This window comes from Dendrobates tinctorius, unplaced genomic scaffold (assembly GCF_039654945.1).
Source record: "Dendrobates tinctorius isolate UK_male_01 unplaced genomic scaffold, ASM3965494v1 ptg000028l, whole genome shotgun sequence".
Classification (NCBI taxonomy): domain Eukaryota; kingdom Metazoa; phylum Chordata; class Amphibia; order Anura; family Dendrobatidae; genus Dendrobates; species Dendrobates tinctorius.
In genome coordinates this window covers 10,730,125-10,750,444 of record NW_027361696.1, presented here as the reverse complement: position 1 = coordinate 10,750,444, position 20,320 = coordinate 10,730,125, and the positions used below count along the sequence as shown (strand labels likewise).

Genomic DNA, 20,320 nt, shown 5'->3' with positions numbered 1-20,320 from the left:
GTGTCCCCTCATATCAAAAGCCCCTGAATGTCCCCTCAGATCACAGCCACCTCCAATATCCCCTCAAATCACATCACCCCAATATCCCCTCAGATCACAGCCTCCCAAATATCCCCTCACATTACACCCCAATGTCCCCTCACATCCCAGCCCTCAATGTACACCCAATGGAGCGCCCTCACTCACCAGGGCCGTGGGGTACTCGGTACTGGGCCGGTTGATCTTCTCAACGGGGATTGTCACGGCAGCAGTGACCCGGTCCGTGGCCCTAGGGCTCCATTACAAAAGGGGTTGTTTCAGTGTGCTTATGGTGATGAAAGTTTATAAGTGATTTGTGACGCCACCTGTGGTGTTCGGCAATGAAGATGTAAGCCGACGCTGCAGACAGATCCTCTGGGACATATGGTGTGGTGCAGCAATGATGTTATAGCCCTCCACAGGCAGGACTATAGTCCCAGGGCAGAGTAGGTGGAGTGACACTTAGATGGTGTAGTGTCGGGCGCAAGGGATGTAGCAGTGCTGGACGGGTTGGCGCTGGAGTAAGTGGAGGACACCAGGGCATGTAGTTCCAAAGCTTTATTCACAGTCTGTTGCAGGTACAGGTGCCCGCATCCGTGCCGTGTCCTCCGGGTCAGGAGCTCAGCCAACCTCCAGGCAAAATGAAGTACTCCTTTCCAACACTCCACCAACATATGTGCCTTTTCTGAACGTCTCCCTCTTAGCGCCTTTGAGTGAAGTACTCACAGTACTGAGTTACTGGAGTTCCTCCTGTCTGGTGTTCCTAAGAATCCTACTTGTACGGCAGACAGCTGTAGCCTACTTCGGGGACCCCTTCTACATTGTCCCGGCTCACTAACGTTGCTGTTGTGCCCCCAAGTCTTGTGTGGGAATAAAGTGGTGACAACTTCTATTCCTCCGGTATCTGCTGCAGGACCATTAGTATCCATACAACCTTGGGGACCGGACCCCGGCCTTGCGCTTAGAACTTGGGGAGGGTTCTCCTCTAACCCTGGTCCTTGTTCTCTTATTCTCCTCACGTCCCGTACTAATCCTTTCCTTCTTATGGAGAGTCAGGCTTTCTTTCAATGTTCCTTTCTGGTGCCAGCGGACCCAGATCACTGAGGTCGGCTGCAGCACTTCCTTCCTCTGTCCCACACAGGGGATCTCCTTTCACGGACTGACCTTATCAGACTCCTGTGACTATCTCCCTAAATCCTATCCTCTTCCCGCTCTTTTAGTGCAAACTAAACTCAGCTCCACCCACCTCCCAGCACGTTTCGTGTTCCAAGCAGGGAGCCACCAAGGGGTGCTATGCTACACTCCAAGCTGGGAGCCGCCGAAGGTGCTTTGCTACACTACTTTGTGGTGTGGGGTGCAGGTGTTGGAGTGTGGTCAGGTGTCTCCACCTTACCTGGATGGTGGGGTTCCACACCTCAGGAGGAGGTGCAGTACCTCTGTGGCGACTGAATCCTCAGAGGCGCCACACCAACACCCCCCAATATCCTCTCACATCATAGCCCACAATGTCCCCTCACATCACCTCCCATGTCCCCCCACCCCCCAACACCACTCACAACCACTGTCCCTTCACATCAAACACAACTAATGTCCCCTCATATCACAACCACCCAATGTCCCCTAAAATTACACCCCTAGTGTCCCTTTAATCACACACCCCCAATGTCCCCACACATCACCCCCATTCCTTGCCACAATCTCGCTTCCAATGTTCCCTTCCAACAGCCCCCCAATATTTTTTCACAAGAGCTCCCATGCATCATGTCTTGCCATGCTCCGCCTTGGTGACTAGCTTGGCTGCAGGACTTACATGTGTTCACGCTTCAGTTGTACATTTGGTCAATACCCCAGGATTGTATATAAATCAAATATGTACAGAGTTTCCTGTTCCCCCAAATATGCAAGTGGAGGGCCGCTCACACACCAGACAGACAAACTGCCCATTCTATTGTACAGGAAGTGCTGCACTCCACTCCACTGAGTATACCTCACCTCTATACCCTTTACCCATATGTATTTATAGGTGTATACTGCCACTATACAGTAACTATATACCATACAGTATATCATCTGTATGTATTTATAGCCCAGTACAGTGCTTTTGAAATAGTATTCATACCCAGTGAACTTTTCAACATTTTTTCATGTATGGGTATGTGCAGACGATCCGGAACTGGCAGCGCTTTGGACACCATGCATGTTTGCTACCGTCTATTGAATGCAGGTGACTCCTCTGTGATCACTGAACCGTGCGGATTCACCTCGTCCAATACATCGTATGGGTGAAAGTTCTCTAGCGGCGACTACCATCTCCGCAAGAGAAATTGACATGCTGCGGTCTGGAAAGATGCACCACATGTGCTTCTCCGCTGGTGATTCACGGGCATCTGTGGACGCATAGTGGGCATGGGATTTCTTGAAATCCAATCCACTATGCTGTAACAACTGGCCGCTGTTGGTTGGATGCTGCACAAGTACACAGCGTCCAACCGCAGCGATTACTGATCGCGTGCACATTTTTCTTGGAATTTTCTGCTTTGATACTAGCACAAAGTAGCAAATATTTTTGACCTGTAAGGCTAAGTGCACACGTACCGGAACTCTCGCGGAAATTACCGCGAGAATTCCGGAATTCCAGTCCACGGGAAAATCGCATTTTAAATTCCCGCGATTTTCCCGCGGAAAAACTAGCATTTTGCAAGCGTAATTAGCTTGCAAAATGCTAGCGTTCTCCAAGCGATCTGTAGCATCGCTTGGAGAACTGATTAACAGGTTGGTCACACTCGTCAAACATAGTGTTTGACAAGTGTGACCAACTTTTTACTACTGAGGCCGCCTATGCAGCATCAGTAGTAAAAGATAAAATTTAAAAAAAAATAAAAAACGGTGTTATTCTTACCCTCCGACGTCCCGCGCATCCGTTCCCAGTAATCCTTTGCGAAAATGCCCGCGATGACGTCAGTTCTCGCGGGATCGCAACGTCTCGCGGTAATTCGCGATGACGTCGCGCGAATGACCGCGAGACTTCGCGATCCCGCGAGATCGGACGCCATCGCGAGCATTTTCGCAAAGGACTACTGGGAACGGGAGCGTGAAAAGAAGCGGAAAGACTGCGCGGGACGCCGGAGGGTGAGAATAACAATATTTTTTATTTTTAAATTTTTTTTTTTACAGGGATATGGTACCCAAAGCCCAGAGGATAGTCTACTCTCCTCCGGACCGTGGGTACCATCCGCAAATGTTCTGCTTACTTTCCGCATGTTGTGCACAGCCACATGCGGAAAGTAAGCGGAACAATGCATTCCTATGGGTGCGGGATCGCCGCGAATCCGCAAATTAATGAGCATGCTGCGGTTTTTACCGCGAAGCGCTTCCGCCGCGGTAAAAACCGCAGCATTAGCACAGAATTGCGGAATCCCATAGGAATGCATGGGATGCTTATTTTTCGCGGCAAAATCGCGCGGTTAAAACAGCTGCGGAAACGCGAAAAAAACGCCACGTGTGAACCCAGCCTTAAGGAAATGATACATGGATTTCTGTATATTTTAAAACATATGGAAATTGTGAGGTGCATTTGTATTTAACCCCTGAGTCAATACTTTGTAGGATCACCTTTCACTGCAATTATTGCTGCAGTATTTTGTGGTCTGCCTCTACCAGCTTTGCACATCTAGAGGTGACATTTTGCCCTTCTTCTTTGCACTCGCACGCTTGCTTAGTGAGATTGGATGGAGACGTCTGTGATCAATAATTTTCACGTCTTGTCACAGATCCTCTGGGATTTTGGTCTGGATGGTGACTGCGCTGTTCACACACATGAATATGCTCTTATCTAAACCTTCCATTGTAGCTCTGGCAAGGTGTTGAGGGTCGTTGTCCTGCTGGAAGGTGAACCTATGCCCCAGTATCAAGCCTTTTGCAGTCTCTAGCAGCTTTTCCTCCAGGATTCTCTTGTATTTAGCTCCATCCATCTTCCCATCACCTCTGATTAGCTTCCTTGCCCCTGCTGAAGATAAACCTCCTCACAGCAGGATGTTGACATCACCATGTGTGATGGGGGGATGGTGTTTTCAGGGTGATGTGTTGTGTTAGTTTTTCATCACATAGCGTTTTTCATTTACTCAAAAAGTTCTCCTTTAGGGTTCGCTCACATCAATATATATATATATATATATATATATATATATATATATATATATATAAAATCACTCCGAAGTTCATCCTGAAAAGTTAGGAGTGTCCTGCGTATGCCGCTTTGTATGTCATACGAGTGTGCAATTTTCTTTTCTCACCTATCGTCCGTATGAAGTGCGTATGCAATGCGTTTTTAACTTAAAATGTGTTTACAAAACTAATAAAGCAATCTAAGATATAGATGATAGAAAGATATTAGACCTATAATAGATAATCAACAAATAAGTAGATATCTTGTAGATATAAAATTTTACAAGCCCCCTATATATAATAAACTTTTACCCTTTAGTGCCTTTCATGTGGCAGCGCGGGTCAGGCTGTGAGGCAGTGCAGCATCAGTTACGTCACCGCTAGTCACTGATGCTGCGCTGCCTCACAGCCTGACCCACGCTGAACTCTTGAGCGTGGGAAAATGCCAGTTCATTCTCCCACGCTGCTGAGTTCAGCATAGGTCAGGCCAGCAGGGAGGGCAGACTCAGTGAAGTCAGCGCTTATCTCTGAAGAAAGCGCTGGCATCATCTCATTCATTCAGCAGTAGTTTACAGCCGGGACGGTCGCATGTAGCACTGCTCCTGGTTGTAAACTGTACATAGCCCAGATATGGATTAAATTGTGGGAATGAACGCTGGACAGATATGGTATATTGTTTTTTTTTATTATTTCTTACAGGAGAATGAGGACGTCGCTTGGATTAGCAGAACAATAAAGATGACAAACTGTGTGTCATGATACCAGTGCTGGGTGACCGGCACTGCTGGGGTTAATGTTCTGACCTCAGTGCAGACTCTCACCTGCACACCTGGGACCTATTATGGTGGCCTCTCATTGGTTCTGGGGAGGCTTCTTATAGCCTCAGGAAGCTCCCATCCCGCGTCAGTTATACTTTCGCCCTTGGCATTGTGTGGTGACCCCTGAGTGTGTTAGTGCTGTGTTCTGGTTGCTTGATTCTCTGTGTATGACTCGATCTGTTCTCTGGATTTTGCTTTGGATTCTGCCTGGTACCTTCTACGTCTGTTTGGTTTTGAGCTCTGCTTGGCTTTGACTATCCGTTCTCATCCCTGGTACTTTACTGATATCTTGTGTATGACCTTTGGTTTGTCTGACCTCCCGTCTGTTTATCCCTCCTGTACCTCGCTTGCCTGTACTGTGCATGACCCCCGCTTTGCCCGACTTTGAGTTTTCTACTTTCTTTGAAATCAGGACGCTAAGCCCCTTGCAGTCACATGACCCTTCACATGACCGTAGGTCCTGTGCCGGCTTGCTAAACTTCTACATTCAGGTCCTGTGCATCTTTATTTTCCGGCTGTTCTTGTCCCCAGGGGTCCCTACGGTGCAGGTGAGTCCCTGCTTAGCAGAGGCTGTCAGGACCCTGACACTGTGTTTATTTTATTTAAGTAAAAGACTTTATTCTGGCTGTGTGGTTTTTTTAACCACTTAACAACTCTAGGATTAGTAATGGATAGGTGTATTGACACCTCTCCATTACTAAGCCTAGCTTGATGTCACCTTACAATAGAAAGGTGGCATCAACCCCATATGCCACCACTACAGGGCAGTGGGAAGAGATAGGCTAAGTGCCAGAATTGGCGCATCTTAGAAATGCGCCATATCTGGGGCAGCTGGGGGCAGATGTTTGTAGCCAGTGGGGGCCAATAACCATGGTCCCTTCCTAGGCTAAGAATATCTGCCGCCAGTCGCTGGCTTTCCCTCTCTGGCGCAGAAAATTGCGTGGGAGCCTACGCTGATTTTTTTCCCGAAAAGATTCTTTTATTAATACACACATGTCCCATAATTTGCACACACACTATACTAATCATATTGGTCACTGTCATCTATATATGAAACTAATATGCATGTGTTTACTGTATGTAAACCATGTCTTCTATCCTGTCGGCTCCTGCATTGATTTTACAGAAGCCGACAAATGAATTAATGGCTAATCTTCCTTCTATATCTCTATGCAATATAAAGATACAGAATATATATACTAGATGGTGGCCCGATTCTATCGCATCGGGTATTCTAGAATATGTTCTGTAAAGTTAAGTGAACTACGCTGCGCTGTGAGTGAGGGTTAGGGTACAGTTACACTTAGCGACGCACCAGCGATCCCAAGGACGATACGAACTGTTAAGGATCACTGGAGCGTTGCTACATGATTGCTAGTAAGCTGTCAGACAGGCAGATCTATTCAACGACGCAGCAACGATACGGCCGCTGCGTGTCACAGGGATCCCACTAGCGATCTCGTTATGTGAAATGGGACCTTTAAATTCTGCATCAATATTGCTGATTGGGCTGTGATGCATAATGTGTCCCATACGCCAGCGCCGCAGTGACAGCCGCCTCTCCCCACAGTCCCCCTGTGCCGCCCCCTCGCCTGTCTCTGCCCCTTGCGCCCACACACCGGTCGCTGTCCCCCTCACAAAATGCAGGATCCGGTCCAGGTAGAAGTTGTCTCTGTCTGCCTCCATAGCTGCGCTGCTCGGTTGTTGGAGTCAGTGCATTGCCAGAGAACCACAGCCGGTGCCTAACTCATCGCGAGACCAGGCGGCATATCGCAAGACTTCCCGCAGCGGCCGACACGCCGGCCTCATACACTGGAGTGCACGGTACGTTGTCTGTTGCAAATGGAATAGTGCTCCCTTTATTTTTTGAGCAGTTATATATGATATTTTTTGAAGAAAATTTGGTTTTAAAACGATGCGTACAGTTGTGTACTACAATGCGATTTTAACATGAGCTTTTACATACAGAGTACTGCTGTATGTAAAAGCTCATGTTAAAATCACCTTGCTTATGGATTGCATACGGATGTCATACGGATACTAGATGTGAGGAAATTGCATCCTCGCATTGCAAACGGATTATATACGGATCATCATACAGAGAACACTCCTGCGATTCTTGGCTGTCAAAATCGGATCGATTTTTTTTTTTTTTTTTTTTTTTTTTTATACGTTGAGTGTGACTCCAGCCTAAGCTCCACTACCGCCCTATGTGGGTCCTTCACCGTCGCCGTCACATGCCTAGTCCCTAATTGTCACCTCACTATTTCCTTGCTAGTGCACTGGCCGGCAAGGACACTAGCATCGCCACTGCAGGTGATATCAACACAGGGAGAGTGACGAACACAAGACAGACAGAAAAAGGGAAATTATACTTAACTACTGCCTCTGCTGCAAAGCACCACACAGCAGAGGACAAGGCACCAGGGCCACAAAAACAGCAGATTCACCACTGAACCCAGAGAGCTCCTTACTCCACTCTGGTCATCATAGATATCTCTATATCTCTATTACTGACAGTCAGCTGATGTGTCATGTGGCTTTTTAAAGGGAGGTGTGAGTGAACACTACCCACATTAGCTGACCAGCAACAAAGCAGCTGCCAGTAAGGAAACTGACATTTCGCTGGCCCGAAAAGGAGAAAAGCTACAATTAAATTATAGCAGAACCAGAGCTGCCACGAATCCAAAAATGAATTGTGACAGTTGTCGGTCAGACATCCCCATTACGAACCCAGTAATCCAAAGCAAAAAAATCATACACACAGAAAAATAAATTTTATTTGAAAAAACACTCCCCTATGCTTTCCCCAGTTCACTAATTTGCTTTTAAATTTAAAAAAAGCCACGCAGGCCCGCGTAGACCATGGAATCTGCCATAGTCCATCGAATCTGACATAATCCACCAATGAATGCCTGAAAAACATAAAAAGAGAGAACCGAAAAACAAGACCCTGGTCCTTGTTCACCAATTTATTAGAAAAAATGTTCCCATTCAGGTCCAACATTGTTCTCCAAATCGGCATTGGCGACTGTGAATAGCAGTAATTTTACTGCCATTCAGTCACCGAGTAGTGACGTCACCACTCAACAGAACCGCAGGTTCGACCTGCGCTCTGTGAGACCTTGCGACTCAGTGGTGACAGCAGTAATTATACCGTACATTAGTCTCACAGAGGGCAGCGTGACTCGGCAACTCCGATGAGCGGTATAGTTACTGATGTCACCGCTGTTCATAGCCGCCGGGTCACGTGGAGTGCAGTGTGAGCCTGCGATTCTAACGTTACTGCTAATCAGAATCACTGCAGCCGGATTGGGGGAATGCTGGACTACATCAGCCCTCATGGGAACATTTTTTTCAAATTAATTGGTGAACGAGGGACAGCGTATTGTTTTTTGTTCTCTTTTTATGTTTTTCAGGTATCCTTTGGTGGACTATGTCAGATTTGGTGGACTATGGCAGATTCCCTCGACTACAGCGGACCTCTGTGGCTTTTTCATTTATTTAAAAACAAATTGGTGAACCAGGGAAAGTGTCGGAGAGTGTTTTTTTTAAATGAAATTTATTTTTCTGTGTGTGATTTTTTTTTTATTACTTGGTTAATAATAGGGGTGTCTAATAGACACCTCTCCATTACTAACACCAGGGCTTGATGCCAGCTGTGATTTTTTACAAGTCACAGCTGATATCAAATCCAAATACTATTACCATAATTGCCACCGCACCGGGAAGAGTTGGGTAAAGTACCAGAATTGATGCATCTAATCTGATGCGCCACTTCTTGGGCTGCGGTGGGCTGGTATTTTTAGACTGAGAAGGGCTCGATGACCATGGATCTTCCCATCCCAATAACATCATCTGTCTGCTTTAGCTTTGCTGGTCATCAAAAATGGGGGGAAACACGTCTTTTTTTTCAATTATTTATTTAATTAACTGTTAGGTGAAAGAAGCTTAAAAAGCTGGACTTTAAAGTAACCGTTCAAGGCATTAATGGGTGCCATTTTAGAATATATGGGGTGTTGTGAAATTATATAACTGCCAAATATCTACAGTCATGGGCAAAAGTCTTGGCACCTGTAAAAATTAATCCAGAAAATGAAGTATTTCTCCCAGAAAATTATTGCAATTACACGTTTTGCTATAGACCTGTTTATTTCCTTTTTGTGTATTGAAACAACACAAAAAACCCCTGAAAAAATGGCAAATTGGACATAAGCAAGTGATGCTCCTTCACACTCACCTGTTGCAATTAACAGCTTTGGGCAATCTGAAAGTCACTCCTGAAGCCAGATAAAAAGGGATGAAGTTGACTCAATCTTTGGATTGTGTTCTGTGTGTGACACACTAAGCATGGAGAACAGATGGAGGAGAAGAGACCGGTCTGAGGACTTGAGAACCAAGATTGTTGAATAATCTCAAGGTTAGAAGTCCGTCTTCAGAGATCTTGATGTTCCTTTGTCCACGGTGTGCAACATAATCAAGAAGATTACAACCTATGATACTGTAGCTATTCTCCCTTGATGTGGACGGCAGAGAATAATTGATGAAAGGGTGTAAAGCAGGATACTCCGGATGGTGGATTTTAGGGCTGGCGGAACGCACCAAATAATAAAATAATAGTAAGGTGCGTTTGCAGCCCGGGGTCCACCGAGCAGGGGTGGTAAACTGCTGCTTAGTAATGGCGGAAGTATAAAGCGGTATACAAGAGGCTACATGTGGGTTAACGTCACCCAGTGTGAACAGAAACGAACTCTGTTACGACACAGAGCCGCGCCACCGCTGAACATAAATGTTGAATCCTGTTAAAATCACAGCACTCGGCAAGAGAGCGCTCAGTATGCGGTCACAGAACTCAGCCCCAAGGACACTAGGTCTGAGTCAATCTAGACCTACTGAGCGAGTGGCGTCACACCTGCAGACGCCACTATAGCTGCTGACTAAGGTGGAGTGTCGAGCACGTGCACCGTGGCGTGCAGAGCCACCAGTGGACACTGATGTTAGTCTCAGACTCTGCCTCTACCTACACCTAAGCCTGGGAGCATAACAGGCTAGGCTGCACAACACATGCGTACCAAGGGGAGAGGTTTCAAATGAGTCAGTCACCAGAGACATTCATACATGCATACAACACTCACTCCTCATAGTCTGGTAATGCAGTCTATACTAGCACATGGCCTAGCGGCCATGCAAACCTTTTGTAGCCGTGTCCTTCCGGGACCTTTCTGACCTTTCTGATGGTCCAATCCAAGCTGGAGAAGAACCTGAGCATGTGACCTCCGATCTCCAATGAGAGATTGTCCCACGGGCATGCTCAGTGGACCGAAAGGTGGACTTAGTCCCTGGAGTAGCTCGCTGCTGACCAGCTTTGCTATAACTGGACCTGAAGTGGCAGCAGCAACCAAACCCACTGAGCTAGTCTGGGCAGAGTGCCGGGACCAACGAGTCTGCTGAGCAACCTCCTCTGCGGCTGGAGAGGAATGGGAGACCATCGGAAGCAAGGCTCGGGATTCCAGCTGTGCAGTGACAGGAACCCGACGTGGATGAGCAGTCCCAAACAAGTTCCAAAGAAACTGAAGCTTTCCTGCGTGCTCAGGGTACATCAGTGTCAGTGCAAACTATCTGTCGAAACTTGAATGAAATGCTATAGCAGGAGACCAAGGAGGAGCCCACTGCTGTCACCGAGACATAAAAAAGCTAGACTGCAGTTTGCCAAAATGTGAGTAAGCCAAGATCCTTCTTGGAAAGTGTCTTGTGGACAGATGAGACTAAGACAGAGCTTTTTGGTAAAGCACATCATTTGGAAAAAGGATTGAGGCTACAAAGGACAAAGTACCTAAAGTCAAATATGGTGGTAAGTTTAAAAATGTTTTGGGGATGTTTTGCTGCCTCTGGCACCGGGTGCCTTGACTGTGTGCAAGGTATCATGAAATCTGAAGATTACCAAAGGATATTGGGCTGCAATGTTATTCCCAGTGTCAGAAAGATGACTTTACATTCTAGGTCATGGGTCTTCCGTCAGGACAGTGACCCCAAACATACTTCAAGAAGCCCCAGAAATGGATGGAAAACTATTGCTGGAGAGTTCTGAAGTGTCAGCAAGGACTCCATTCCAATGATCACCTGTGAAGAGATCTTACCACCGCTGTTGGGAGAAGGCGCCTTCACTCATGAGAGACCAGAACAGGTTGCAAACCAAGAGTGCTCCCAAATTCCAGCTGAGAGTTGTAAGAAGCCTGTGGATGGTTATACGTAGGAAGCAATCGAGTGCAGTTACACTGGGGAAAAAAGTATTTAATCAGCCACCAATTGTGCAAGTTCTCCCACTTAAAAAGATGAGAGGCCTGTAATTGACATCTTAGGTAGACCACAACTATGCGAGTCAGAATGAGAAAACAAATCCAGAAAATCACTTTGTCTGATTTGGCAACATTTGCAAAGTATGGTGGAAAATAAGTATTTGGTCATTAGCAAATTTTCGTCTCAATATTTTGTTTTATATTCGGTATTTCTCTCAGAAAATAATTGCAGTTACATATTTTGTTATACACATGTTTATTTCATTTGTATTTATTGTAACAAGACAAAAAAACAGAGACAAAAGGCGTATTGGACATAATTTCACACAAAATCCCAAAAATTGGCTGCACAACATTGTTGGCAACTTCAACTTAATATTTGGTTGCACCCTTTGGAATATATACAGTGGGGAAAAAAGTATTTAGTCAGCCACCAATTGTGCAAGTTCTCCCACTTAAAAAGATGAGAGAGGCCTGTAATTGACATCATAGGTAGACCACAACTATGAGAGTCAAAATGAGAAAACAATTCCTGATAATCACCTTGTCTGATTTAGCAAGATTTATTTAGCAAATTATGGTGGAAAATAAGTATTTGGTCACCTAAAAAACATGTAAGATTTCAGGCTCTCACAGACCTGTAACTTCTTTAAGAGGCTCCTCTGTCCTCCACTCATTGCCTGTAGTAATGGCACCTTTTTGAACTTGTTATCAGAATAAAAGACACCTGTCCACAATATCAAACAGTGACACTTCATCTCCACTATGGTGAAGACCAAAGAGCTGTCGAAGGACACCAGAAACCAAATTGTTGCCCTGCATCAGGCTGGGAAGACTGAATCTGCCATAGGCAAGCTGCTTGGTGTGATGAAATCAACTGTGGGAGCAATAATAAGATAATGGAAGACATTCAAGACCACTGAAAATCTCCCTCGATCTAGGGCTCCACGCAAGATTTCACCCTGTGGGGTCAAAATGATCACAAGAACGGTGAGCAAAAATCCCAGAACCACACGGGGGGACCAAGTGAATGAACTGTATAGAGCTGGGACCACCGTAACAAAGACTGCCATCAGTAACACACTACGCCGCCAGGGACTCAGATCCTGCAGTGCCAGACGTGTCCCCCCGCTTAAGCCAGTACATGTCCGGGCCCGTCTGAAGTTTGCTAGAGAGCATTTGGTTTATTCAGAAGAGTAATGGGAGAATGTTATATGGTCTGATGAAACCAAGTTAAACTGTTTGGTAGAAAGAATGCCGAGTTGCATCCAAAGAACACCATACCTACTGTAAAACATGGGAGTGGCAACATCATGCTTTGGGGCTGTTTCTCTGCAAAGGGACCAGGATGACTGATCCGTGTACATGAAAGAATGAATGGGGCCATGTATCGTGAGATTTTTAGTGCAAACCTCCTTCCATCAACAAGGGCATTGATGAAACGTAGATTGGTCTTTCAGCATGATAATGATCCGAAGCCAGGACAATGAAGGAGTGGCTTCGTAAGAAGCATATGAAGGTCCTGGAGTGGCCTAGCCAGTCTCCAGCTCTCAACCCCATAGAAAAGCTTTGGAGGGATTTGAAAGTCCCTGTTGCCCAGCGACAGGCCCAAAACATCACTGCTGTAGAGGAGATCTGCATGGAGGAATGGGCCAATATACCACCAAAAGTGTATGCCAACCTTGTGAAGACTTACAGAAAATGTTTGACCTCTGTCATTGCCAACAAAGGATACCAGTACATCATTTTCTGGAACAATTTCAAGGGTGCCAACACTTTCAGTCATGACTGTATCTCTCTTTTTCAGGAGGTATTTGCCTGCTTCAATTTCCTGGTTTCTTTGAGATGTGTGCATAAAAATGAGATGGCGTATGGATGGTCTGTGTGCCATCTGCTTTTTTCTCGCACCCATAGACTTGCATTGACAAGTCTCGTCCGAGATACACAGTCAATCGGAGCATGCAGCGATTTTTTTTTTTTTTTTTTTTTTTTTTTTTTTTTTTTTTTTTGACGTCGAGCAGACCTGAGAGGAATTCCACAGATGAGCTAGGCCTCATTGAATAACATTGTTTAGAGTGCAATGCCATGTTTTTTGCGCTCCTACGTATTTTACTCCAGTGTGAACAAACCTCTAGGCCTCGTTCACACATGTGTATAAATCAGACAAGTGTAATCCAATAAAACATGGCATTGCACTTTGCTATAATGAGGCCGAGCTCATCTGCAGATTTTCTCTCAGCTGTATTTGATGTGCTGCCATTTCACTCCGAAATCTGATGGGTGTGAGAAAACAATCTGATGTCAGACGGCCAAAAAGTAAAGCGTCCGATTGTTACGGATACATTACAATCGTGTAACATAGGAAACTGTAAATGGCCCTGTAAGATTAATAGCTGCTAAGTAAAAAAACGTATTGTAGACATACAGCACACGGATGACAAGAAAAAAATCATCCCACTCTCTCAGATGCGAATGGGACATAATTATTTATACACAAGTGTGAAGGGTTCCTTCGTCTCATCTGACTAGAGCACCTTCTTCTACATCCTCACTGTGCGACATCTCATGGCTTTGTTTCTTCTTGCCCCTCTTCCATAAAGGCCAGATTTGTGGACTAATAGTTATGTTGTGTACAGATGCTCTCCCCGAGCTGTGGATCTTGGCAGCTCCTCCAGTGACCATGGACCTTTTGGCTCCTTCTCTCATTAGTGCTCTCCTTGCTTGGGAGGTAAGGTTAGGTGATCGGCCATGTCTTGGCAGGTTTACAGTTGGTCCATACTCCTTCCATTTTTGGATGATGGATTGGATAGTGCTTTGTGAGATGTTCAGAGCTTGGGCTATTTTTTTTAACCTAACACTGCTTTACTCTTCTCCACAAAATTATCCCTGACCTGTCTGGTGGGCTCCTTGGTTTTCATGACTGTATGATCCCTAATGTTCTCACACAATCCTCTGAGGCCTACACAGAACAGCTGTAGTTATATTGAGAAGTAATCACACCCAGGGGGATACAATGTACTAATGTGACTTCTAGAGATGACCGGTCACTCAGCAATTTATTTAGGGGTATCAGACTAGAGGGGGCTGAATGCACCCCACAACTGTCAGATTTGTATGTTTTAAATTTTTAGGAAAACTCATCATTTACTTTACATGTCACAAGAAGTATCATTTCTCCTTGCGGAGGATGACATGCTAAGCATGTCGACATGAGGAGACTTAAAGCCGCAATGCTCCTCTGGGAAATATGCTAATTAAGCAAATTGTCTCTTCAGAGAGGAAGAGGACTAGAACTCTAGTGCCACCTATTGGAAGTAGCAATCCTAAAAGTCAATGTCGACCCTTTAACGAACCTTGTTATATGCCAGAATCTCAATTTGCAGACACTGTGTTTCGGGGTACTTCCCCTCGTCAGTGCAAAGTGTGAGATCTGGTTTGGCTGTGAGAGAGGAGTCACAAATACTTGCTACTTTGTGTTGATATCATATAAAATTCTGATGAAATACATTTAGGTTTCTGGGTGTACTATGAAAATACGTGGAAAGTTCATGGGGCATGAAGACTTGCTGCACAGTGTCCTATGGCGCAGTTGAGGTATAGCTCAGGAAATAGTCATCTGATGTCTGCTTATATGTAACTCACATCTCATACTTTCCTACAGTAGAAGCTGCCATGGATGAATGTGAACTCTGCGCCCACCCAGCCTGTCCTGGCTGCCTGTGACCCCCCCATTATCGTACCCTCTCTGAAGATCTATGTGCAACATTTCTCTGGACCTTTCTGTACTGTGACGTGGATGCAATATAATGTGGGCTGTTATTGTGGAATCTCATCTGGGCTGTAACGTGGAACCTTCTTGTGTGGACTGACTGATCACTTGTGGATCACCAGCTGTAGCCACTTCCCAAAACTAAATCCTCCGTCAGAAGCACATTCATGGCTGTATCCTTGGCTTCTTCTGTAGCTGTATCCTCGGCTTCCTCTGCAGCTGTATCCTCGGCTTCCTCTGCAGTTGTATCCTTAGCCTCCTCTACAGCTGTATCCTCGGCCTCTTCTGCAGCTGTATCCTCGGCCTCCTATGGAGCTGTATCCTCGGCCTCCTCTGCAGCTGTATCCTCGACAGATGTATTTACAGCCTATAGATACAGTGCCCAGCATAAATTAGTGCACCCCTGTATTATAAGAGCATTATATAGAGAGAACCCAGTATAGATGATTACACCCCCTGTATTATCAGTGCATTATATAGCGCTCAGTATAAGTGAGTACATCCCTGTATTATCAAAGCATTATATATAGAGTGCCCAGCATAAATGAGTACACCCCCTGTATTATCAGTACATTATATACACAGTGCTGAGCATAAGTGAGTACACCCCTGTATTATCAGTGCACTATATATACAAAGCCCAGCATAAGTGAGTACACCCCTGCATTATCAGTACATTATATATAGAGTGCTCAGCTTAAATGAGTACACCCCCTGTATTATCAGTGCATTATATATAGAGTGCTCAGCAGAAGGGAGTAAACCCTTGTATTATGAGTGCATTATATATAGAGTACCCATCATAAATGAGGTCACCCCTGTATTATCATTGCATTATATATAGCGTGCTCAGTGTAAGTGAGTACATCCCTTGTATTATCAGTGGATTATACAGCTCTGGCAAAACTTAAGAGACCACTGCACAGTTTTATAAAACTCAGCTTCTCTACATGTCTGACAGCCATTCCATTCCAGTGTCAGTTGAATTCCTACCAGAGTACACCTCATTCTACTTAAGGCCCCGTCTCACAGCGAGATCGCTAGCGCGTCACCGATTTTGTGAGGCAACAGCGATCTCGCTACATGTGACATGCAGCAGCGACCGGCCCCCCTGTTGGATATCACTGATCGTGCAGGAATGTCTTGGGCCATTTTTTCGTCATCAATGTCCCTCTGGCCAGCATGCATCGCTGTTTTTGATGGCTGGATCGTTGCTGCGTCGCTGAAGAGATCTGCCTGTTTGGCAGCTTACTAGTGATCATTTAGCGACGCTCCAGCGATCCCTACCAGGTCGTATCGTTGTCGGGATCACTGGTGCATCGCTAAGTGAAACGGGACCCTTAATGTGCTTCTGATAAGGTGATCACCTGAACCAAATCTTATTTATCAAAGGAAAGTATAAAAAACCCTGCTGTGGTGTTCACAATCCTCTTGCAAAACAAGTGCTAGCAATATCCCAAAAGTAATAGGAATGATAAAATAACTTTTAACCATGCCACAGGAGTTGAAAAGAAAAGTCTTGAGTGTGGAAAAGAAGGGTTCAATTCTGGCTTTACTAGCAGAGGGATACAGTGAGCATCATGTTGCCTCCATCCTTAAAATTTCTAAGACGGCAGTCCATTACAGCAAGGTCAAGCAGCAGACATTGGGGACAACAAAGCTACAGACCGGCAGAGGGCAAAAACGACTCTCCACTGACCGGGATGACCGTCATCTTATTCGAATGTCACTCAGCAACCGCAGGATGACATCAAGTGACCTACAAAGGGAATAGCAAATGGCAACTGGGGTGAAGTGCACAGCAAGAACAGTTCATAACAGGCTCCTAGAGGCAGGGCTCAAGTCATGTAAAGCTAGAAAAAAGCCTTTCATCAATGAGAAGCAAAGGAGTTAGGCCAAAGTTTACCAAAGACCATAAGGATTGGACCATAGAGGACTGGAGTAACGTAATCTTCTCTGATGAGTCTAATTTTCAGCTTTGCCCAACATCTGGTCATCTAATGGTTAGACGGAGACATGGAGGGGCGTACAAGCCACAGTGTCTTGCACCCACTGTGAAATTTGGTGGAGGATCGGTGATGATTTGGTTATGCTTCAGCAAGGCTGGAATTGGGCAGGTTAATCTTTGCGAAGGACATATGAATCAAGCCGCATACAAGGTTATCCTGGAAAAACAGTTGATTGCTTCTGCTCAGGCAATGGTCCCCAACTCTGAGGACTGGTATTTCCAGCAGGACAATGCGCCATGCCACACAGCTAGGTCAATCAATATGTGGATAAAGGACCACCACATCAAATCCCTGTCATGGCCAGCCCAATCTCCAGACCTGAACCCCATTGAAAACCTCTGGAATGTAATCAAGAGGAAGATGGATACTCACAAGCTATCAAAGAAGAACTGCTTAAATAGTTGTACCAGGAGTGACCTAAGGTCACCAAAAAGCAGTGTGAAAGACTGGTGGAAAGCATGCCAAGACGCATGAAAGCTGTGACTAAAAATCATGGTAATTCCACAAAATATTGATTTCTTTTCTTTTCTTCAGGTAAAACATTAGTATTATTGTTTCTAAATGATTATGAACTTGTTTTCTTAGCATTATTTGAGGTCTGCAAGCACTGCATTTTTATGTTATTTTGACCATTTCTCATTTTCTGAAAATAAATACAAAATTTAGTGATTGGAAATTCAAAATTATGCTATCAGTAGTTTATAGAATAAAAGAGTAATTTACATTTTGCTCAAAAATATACCTATAAAGAGAAAAATCAGACAAACTGAAAATTTTGCAGTGGTCTCTTCATTTTTGCCAGAGCTCTATATACCGTGCCCAGCATAAATGAGTACACCCCTATATTATCAGTACAGTATATATACAGGTCTCAGCATAAGTGAGTACACCCCTGTGTTATCAGTGCCTTATATACACAGTGCTCGATATAAATATGTACACCCCTGTATCATAGTGCATTTTATGCAAAGTGCTCTATACAAAATATGTACACCTCTGTATTATCAGTGCATTATATATACAGTGTTCGATATATATATGTGCACCCTCTTTGAAAAAGTAAGATTTTCATCAATATCTCACTGAGCAGTTTCCACTTTCTGACAATTCTCAGTTTCGTGGAACATTTTCCCCATAACATGACAATGAGGTTATACGAGTATTATGATTTGATTCGTAATATGACTCTCTACAAAAGCTTCTATTTTATTCAAATTAGTTTATGCAAAAATGAGTACACCACACGACAATAACCCCTCCATCGAGTATTGTGTGTGAGCTCCATCATGTGTAAGGAGTCTTCTAGGTCTGGAAGGAACAAGGTGGTGATACATTACTGTGTCCATCTGCCTCCATCTTTAGAACAAGCTCTAGAGCCTGGAAGAGGAAGAGTGCTGACAACTTGTCTCCAGTACACAGGGGTCCGGTTCTCAGATCAGGAGACACTTGTACGTTTGGGTTAAAAAATGTTCTATGTATCTCAGTCTTGTCAAAAATGTTGACGTTGTTCCTGTGTTCAGTGAGATATTAATTCAAATCTTACTTGTCAAGTGGTGTACTGATTTATGCTGAGCACTGTGTATATAATGTACTGATAGTACAGGGGTGTACTCATTTATGCTGAGCTCTGTATAACCACGTCCACAACCAGATGGACAGACATTTGCATAGAGATCACCGTAGCCATCTTCGAAGCCTCCGCCATATCCACAGCATTCCTTGCACCATATCTGTATTGCTTCTCCTCGGAGGTCCACTCCATTAGGACGACTCATTGGCACATTATCCTTAACTGTGTAACAAAGAACCAATGCTTTGTATGTTCACATGAAATAAAGAACTCAGGCTTTCCACTGATCTGTTTGCTCTGCTCATGTTATAGCCTCCTCGTGGGCGGGGCTTCTGCCCCAGTTAGTGCACGACCATGGTGATGTCACAATGAGGTCACAACTGCTCTTCCCAAGAGGTATTCCTCAGTAAGGGGGCTTAAACTGAGCAAGAGACATATAAGAGATATGGCTCCATCACAGATTTTATCACCCTGTACTCGCATACTGTACTGTACACTGCACTATCCTATATATGGTGTTGTGCACTGTCGTTTATACTGTCCTATACACTATGCCATGTGCTGCCTTATATAATGTGACCATTTACATACTGTGGTGTGTAGTCTTCTATATACTGTGCCTTGTAATGTCCTATAAACTGTGCTATCTTACGTACTGTACATGTACTGTTCTGTTTACTGTGCCATCCTATATATTCTGCCGTGTGCGACCTGTATACTGTGCTGAGTGCTGTCCTATATACTCTGCTGTGTGCGTCCTATATACTGAGCTGAGTGCTGTCCTATATACTCTGCCATGTGCAACCTCTATACTGTGCTGAGTGCTCTCCTATATACTCTGCCATGTGTGTCCTATATACTGTGCTGAGTGCTGTCCTATATACTCTGCCGTGTGCGTCCTATATACTGAGCTGACCTATATAATCAGCCGTGTGCGCCCTATATACTGTGCCGAGTGCTGTCCTATATACTTTGCCGTGTGCTGCTCCTATATACTGTGCTGACCTACTGTATATAATGTGCCGTCTGCATCCTATATACTGTGCTGAGTGCTATCCTATATACTCTAACGTGTGTCCTTATATACTCTGCTGTGAAATACTTGGTTGTGCTGAGAAATGAAAACAGTAAAGTTGTTCAGTTTCAAGTTGAAATGGACTGTGTCTCAATCCATGCGAAATTGTTTGCAGACCGCATTCAGTGGCACAGAAGATATCTTGATTATGCTGGACCTGAAGTCACAGGTATGTTGAATAATGGACATTATTTTCATGTGATGGGAGGCCAGGGCCTAGAAGCCCCGATCTCCTCGGCCATGATTACGGCCCCGGCCCTCCCTGACAGGTTCAACTTCCAACAAGACAATGACCCTAAGCACACAGCTAAAATAACAAAGGCGTGGCTTCAGAACAACTCTGTGATCATTCTTGACTGGCTCAGCCAGAGACCTGACCCAGGGCTGGTTTTAGGCAGAGTGGGGCCCTATGCAAAGTTTAAAATGGGGTCCCAAATTTTAACATATTGCACATCACACAGAAGCGTTTTGATTGTATTTGCATGCGCTGAGTTCATGACGCTAAATGAGTGTGATAGACAATATTGAAGTTGTTCAAAATTTGATTCCCGGCCTCTTTCCACCATCAGAGAAAGAATGATGGGAACAGAATAATCACTAA

At 44.9% G+C, this 20,320-nt stretch overlaps 1 protein-coding gene across 2 annotated transcripts in view; it reads left to right on the top strand.

Annotated features, from left to right (window-relative positions):
* The window catches only part of LOC141085074 (guanylin-like), a 50,230-nt gene extending 30,432 nt beyond the window's left edge, over positions 1–19,798 (top strand). Inside the window, exon 3 of one of the 2 annotated variants that reach the window (XM_073570108.1) lies at positions 14,961–19,798. In XM_073570108.1, the coding sequence (XP_073426209.1) occupies positions 14,961–15,019 (59 nt within the window). In that variant the 3' untranslated portion in view covers positions 15,020–19,798. Of the gene's footprint in view, positions 1–14,957 lie in introns of both variants that reach the window. The other variant, XM_073570107.1, reaches the window with a different exon arrangement.
* The last annotated feature ends 522 nt before the right edge of the window (positions 19,799–20,320 follow it).